Source organism: Habropoda laboriosa, unplaced genomic scaffold, assembly GCF_001263275.1.
Source record: "Habropoda laboriosa isolate 0110345459 unplaced genomic scaffold, ASM126327v1 scaffold333, whole genome shotgun sequence".
NCBI lineage: Eukaryota > Metazoa > Arthropoda > Insecta > Hymenoptera > Apidae > Habropoda > Habropoda laboriosa.
Window position 1 is genome coordinate 883359 of NW_017100500.1, and position 6657 is coordinate 890015.

General features: G+C 40.5%; 1 protein-coding gene across 2 annotated transcripts in view; it reads left to right on the forward strand.

Annotated features, from left to right (window-relative positions):
- The window catches only part of LOC108576151 (rho guanine nucleotide exchange factor 17), a 56855-nt gene that overhangs the window by 35512 nt on the left and 14686 nt on the right, over positions 1 to 6657 (forward strand). For both annotated transcript variants that reach the window (XM_017939092.1, XM_017939093.1), the window contains one exon: positions 2919 to 2996. In XM_017939092.1, coding sequence (XP_017794581.1) covers positions 2919 to 2996 — 78 coding nt within the window. The remainder of the gene's footprint in view (positions 1 to 2918; positions 2997 to 6657) is intronic.

Genomic DNA, 6657 nt, shown 5'->3' on the forward strand with positions numbered 1-6657 from the left:
TGTTCGACGTATGATCATCCAGCTCGAAGTGTGAAAGCTTTGCGTGGAAACGCCAAAACTTGCCGGACGTACCGGTCCCGAGCTTTTAAAGTGGCACTGCTGAATCACTCCGGAGCGAGAAGCTCGAGAAAACACGGTGCAGCTTTTGTTCGTGATTTAATCGATTCGTATTATTGGAATATCTCTATCGCGACGTGTGTATTCTTCACGGATATTATTTTTCTTCTCGTTCTGTTCAACCACGTTAGAACGATGTGTACTTTTATGAATTTTATTTTGTTCATTTATGTAATTTCGTTGATTCGAATATTTCGAATTAGATTTTTGTATCGCAATGGATATTATTATTTTTTTCAAATTTTCTTGGTTGACGTTAGGACGATTTAGGTTTTACCGTAAGATTTTCTGTTTTGGCTCGCAGCGGTGCAACTTTCCTGTGATCAATCTGTTTTTATTAATAATTTCTGTCGGCGTGTTGTGCACGCGTTGAAGAAAAATGTTAATCGGATGAGAGCTTAGTTGGGATAAAATGAACGATGCTCGCCGGCTGATAAGGGGGGAAGTTCTGATCGAAGGAAACCTCCTTTTCTCACACCGCTGACTTTTTCCAATATTGCAACTCTTTCGCGTTTGTAACCGGATATAACTTTTACACGATTCGCGGTATTTTTAGTGGGACACGGCCGCCGTTGGGTAAACGGGTCTCGGGAACGATCTTGGCGCAGGTAGTTGGAGAAATAGCGAAAGTTTGATCGAAGAGAAATTACTTCCTCTCGATAGCGTTATTATCTTCCTCGATAACTAGCCAGTGCTCGAAATTCCTTAATAACCTCCAGGATTTTCTCGCAATATCCTCAACTGCTGAAAAGAAGGTTTCATTTCCTTATCGAACGTTTATAGAAATAATCGAGAAACTCGTCGCTTCTTTCAGTGTTAAAGAAACATTTTTTTAAATTAGTCATCTCTAATTGAACAGGGACGAATACACGTTTTCGAAAAGCGGCGAACAGGATAATGCTTCCCGTTCGATCCTCGGGATCGTTAAACCGCGGTGAATCGTGTACGATCGAGAGAATCACGTTGGTCAGATAGACTGGTAATTATTTGTTCGCGGTCGCGGAGTGTCGTTTAACGATCGCGGATAGATCGACATGGGACTGGAATGCGGTGAGCCGGACTGATATGCGATTAGAGAGCTTAAACCGTATCGAAGGACCGGGAAAAGCGGTAGAAGAGGATGACGATGAACGCTGATCGCAAACTCATCAGCCAGCCGTCGGTGGACAGCGAAAATAACGAGCGTGTCAGCACAGACCGCGTGGGTAGCTTTCCTTTTCATGCTTACACGAATTCCACCACCTGAACGGTTACACACACACACATAGTAGCACATGCATTGTCACGATCGGTGTTCGTTCTGTTGTTTCTAGCGGAGCACACGTTTTTTCTGTTTTTCTCTCTTTTTTTTTTTTTTGGTCGTTTTGTGTATCGGTTATTCCGCACGGATGCAGAATTCGCCGGGCAAACTGGTTAATGCACGGTTCAAAAACCGTGTTTGCCGTCTGCCGCCGTTTTCTATCTTTATGAAATTGCACTTTATCGGTCGTATCATGGAAGATGCGTAGGAAGGCTGTATAAACTGTAACGCGGCAGAGAAAGAAGAGGGTTTTCGTTTGTTGAAAAATAAACCGACCGTGAAACTTGGTATAGAATTTTTCTTTTCTGTTTTTCTTTTTCGTTTCAGGAAATTCGAAGCGTTCGTTTTGGTTTTGAATGATTTCTCAACGAAGGACAGTGTTAATTAGCGAATGATTGGGCGAAGAATCACTTGCACGTTCTTGTACAGAAATTTTTAGCTAAAGTGATTTTTGAAATAATGCATTTTTGTCTTTTTCGAGTAATTTTTAATTGTCGATGTATTTGTGATATAATTCGACGATAACGACGTCACACACCTGAGCAAGACCTCGGCGTAATTGCCGCTTCATGATCGCCGGTTACGATACAATTGCCGAGGGTCAGGGAGTAACACTGCCTATTGCGTCTTACGCGTTACGCAATGGAAAACAGTTTTTCTCGTAATCGGTGTTATGACGATGTCAGTGAACACGTGAGCAACGTTCACGCGATACGTGGGCACGTGCAATCTTTATCACGAGACAACCGGATTAACGTGAAGCCTTGTTGTTTAGAAATCGAGGAAACAATGGAATCGACAGGAAATTTTTGAACCAATTTTTCAAATAATTGCAAGAATCCTTGCAATACTCGGTTAATAAATCTGGACACTTTTCAAGCGCTTCTTTTTCAATTATGCACGCGTTTCTTTAGCTGATTACTAGAATCGATAATTATCCAACAGAGATGTTTCTTATGACGTGATTACATCTGAAGATCTGTTGTTCATTTTCTTCGCTCTCCGCTGCCGTGTTTATCGACTAAATAGGATTATTTCTATTTGCTATTACTTTAGCAATTATCACGGAATTGAACGTCAGACCAAGGCAAATACAAGTACCGAGGAAAATGTCTCGACTATTATTTCCTCGGTAGTTTTCCAAGACGGGAAGAACAAATGAAATGTTCCATGCAAATGTTGTATCAACCGAGACCAGAGTACTACGTTTAACTCCGTTTAAATTGATTGCAAAATAAAGAAAAGTTGCTTATTTTAATATCAGATAAGGTTTGTCCAACTCTGATTTGTATTTCAAATGGCTCTTGTATCGTTCGTGTATACATATCGAATACGAATTTTTGCATGTCAATCGATATTCCCCCATCCTTTTCGACTTTCCATCGTAGAGACCGAGTGAATTTTACCACTGTTCGATGCATAACGACTTCTCGAAGAATAACTAACTTGATATTTCGTGAAATATCGGCTCCAGTGTATAATTGTTGGTCTCGTTTTTCAGGATACCAGGACTCACGTAGTTGTCGAGCTATACGATACGGAGCGATCGTACGTGGAGGCACTGCAAATACTAGTCAATGTGAGTAGAGACTGTCGTTTTAATACAACTTACATATCGATGCAATTCCGCCGTGCAGAATAACAATGCACGCTTCCGGAATTTCGTATCAGTCTATGCTCGTGACGGAGATCGATTTATTCGACAAATATTTGTCACGTACCTAATCAATTAATTGGAAACGCGGACACGAAAATATTTATCTGTGAAAGGAAAAAATACCTTGTTGGTAAGCTGAACAATGTTAACGCTCGGTAATACGATTTTTTTCAGTGAAAATAAATTCGTTCGGTTATAGCAATACGGCTGCAGTAGTAAAATGCAAACGAAGAGAGTACGATACTGTTTTGAGAATTGAAGAGTAGAGGAGAATAAGGATGAAATTTCTCTTAAGGTAAAGGTACCAGTAGTTGACCAGTTAAGAGAAATCCTCCACGCGAACAATAGTAACCACTTGCTCTGTCGTTAAACAGCGAGAGTCGATGCCTGAAGATACTCTTCAAGCCTTCTAGATTATGTAACAATACCAATTTTAAAAAAAAGTTATGTTATAAAAATTTCAAAAGCATATTTAAAAATTCAGTAATTACTTCAAAAGTTGACCACTCTTAAAAATGAAAAAACTAGTAAAACCTTATTTTTTACGTTTCTCTAAAAATTGGTCAACTACTGATACCTTTACCTTAATGTTACTTTGAGTGAAACAAATTTTAAACGTTGAGGATTTATGCTGATTCTTCTATCAACACTTGCTTTACAGTCACACTTAAAAAATGTATTAATGTAGTAGAAAAACACTGTGTAACTCACTCTTATCTTTTTTCCACAGAAACACTGATACTCTCGCTATTTTTTCCATGTGCTATTATTGTTTAAATGGCAATAATTTAGAAATTTGATCTTTCTTCTCATTTCCAAAGTACAAACTGAATTCTACGATAAAAAAGAAATCCACGTGTATTGAAATATCATACCAGACTAAAAATGCTCCCTCATAATTTTCCCTCTTGACTCTTCAGTCGCTGAAATTGTCAAAATTAATAGAATCATCCCAGAATGTGTATTTCTTTTCTTTTTTTTTTTTAATTGTTCGCGTATCAAACTAGCGATGCAACCACGAGAAATACAGGTAGAACAATCTGTCGAATTGATCATTTTCATCTGCGTCTCGTTTCCCGTTGTTTTCGCTTCCGGTACTGAATATCGGCGAACACGTCGACTGAGATGTGCTTTTCGAAAGTTCTTCGAACATCGAAGTCTGCGACCTTGTTTCTCGTAAACAAGCTCGTTGCCCGTTTATTTACTTCGTTCGAGCAAGGATTCCACTCGAGTGATCTACTTCGTGAACAGCTTCTCGTTAAGTTATGCAGCCTCGCATCTCCGGCTTGTTGTTTTCATTAAATGTGCCGTCCGAATTACCAGCATTTCCTAGTAAATTCCTGAAATTGCCGAAGGAATCGCTTCGACGCAGCAACCCTGCAAACATCTTCTAATATCGAGTACGTACTTTTTCTCGACGAACACACATTCTATCCTCCGACAGCTCTTTCCGGAAACTTTGACGAAGACGAGTGAAATTTTGCGATCAAACGAATTTCGAAAGTTTAAATTCCGCAATAAAAAGTATACACTGCACCCAAATTTCTGGCGAAGAATTTCCAACAGTTCGATAACTTTCACAGTGAAATTCCAGTTACCCAACAGAGATTGCTCATTTTTTACGCGCATTTTTCCCGAAAAATGTATCAATTCCTCCCGAAAGTAGAAAGGTTGAAGGAAAAAAAGGTTAGGGTAATTTTTCATCTCGCTGAATTGCTTTTATTCTGTAAAATATTTCGCGAATGGTACACGTTACACTTTACCTCGCGCGACGGTGAACTGTCGTTCGACGATTATTCATCTTCCGTTCTCATTACGATTTTAATTGCCTTCCCACCCGTGTTCCCGTTCGAGCCTGATTCGCCTATTCTCGTGCAAGAAGTGTTACGCCAACGTTTCACAGACCTGCGAGAAGAATAAAGGGGAAACGGGTTCGAGTCGGTTCTTCTCCCTTTGTCGTTTGACATTTGAAGAAACCGCGTGTGACTCGAGCTCGATCCTCGTATCGAAAGCTGCCGGCCAGGATCGATGAACAACGGACTGCAATTAATCTGCCGTAATTACCGCCTCTGCGCGACACGATACGATCGCGGAAGGACGATTCCTCATAAACACAGCCGTGTTGGAAATCGACGCGTAAATGGGACGCAACCTTCGCGACCCTGCATGCTTTAAAGGCACGTGTTCTGAATTTAACGGCGACCCTCGACGCGACGGCAGGCGTGATTTTCAGATTTATTTGCGCGTATCGATATGTCAGTCGAGATTTGCTTTTACGACCGCGATCCAGAACGCCTCTGCCAATCTTCCTTCTGCTCTCGATGAAAGAAGATGTAGTTGGAAAATAGAGGATCGCTCAGATCTCTTCTACCTGCGTTCTCGTTTTTCTTTACTCCTTCTGTATTTATTAAGTTGGAAAGGGTGAATCGAGGTGAAGTAGATTGGCGAAGTAGCCGAAGGACAAAGGGTTTTCCTTTGTAGCGGACACAATGCTGAAAGACGCTCTTTCAGTGTCTTGTTGTCTTGTCTCGAAGCGTCGAGTTTGCAGAAGTTTCAAGTTTTTAAGGATTTTAGACTTGGAGTATTATTTTTCTAATTGTATCTTACTGAACTTTGTTACAATTTTTAAATAACTGCAAATTGACGAACGGTAATTCTCTTTGTATTTATTTTATGAATTATTGCGAAATTATTAGTTGCTATATAGAATGCAATAATTTTTGAATAATTAAAAATGAGAAAACAGCGATCCTTTTTATATTCACTTGTGAATTATTCCGAAAAATGATCGCCGTGTCTACTCTTCTCGTAGAAAATTCTAACGCGAATCACTTAAACCGTTCCTTCCCGATAAGTAGACAAAAACAAATACCACGACCGGCTGATTCGCTCAGAATATCCATTGTTAAGCGTGTAAATATTCCATTAACCCGTCTCGCTTCGAGCTGCATACTACATTTCAAAACGCCAACATATTAATTCAACTTTTCATACCGAACAGACGTTTCGGTTATTCGGTACGCCATTACGTTCGTCTATTTTCGAACGACATTTGCATCTCCGCTGTCCAGACGTTCCTCGATGTTTCTCTCTCTCGTAAGAAATTCATCGGAAAATTCGGACGAGCGCCGATCGATTGTCTTCGTTAAACACCAGCCCGTGATAAGAAGAACGTTCGATTCAACGTTGAATTCGAGGGGATCGCCGATAGATATCAGAGTCTAACGTTAATATCGCGGCGAATAATGGAAACAAAAGTTCCTTTCTACGCGGTTTATTTATTTTCCGCGACCCAGTTTATATCCCGGGGAAGGAGGGGGTGGAAATTTATCGGACGGCTTCACGAGGATTATTAAATTCCTCCGTTTGATACACACACACGGTCAATCGTGACTGGAAAATCGCAACAAACAATCGACCACGTGCTGGGAAAAGGAAATCGACGATAGAAGATCCGCCGCACGCCCGCCGAGCCAGAACATTATCTGTTTCGATGGACATCGATGAATAGATAAACGCCGCTTCCGCCCACGAACGCGTGAATTTTCTGGTGATTATCCTCGTTAATTATAGATCCCTGCTT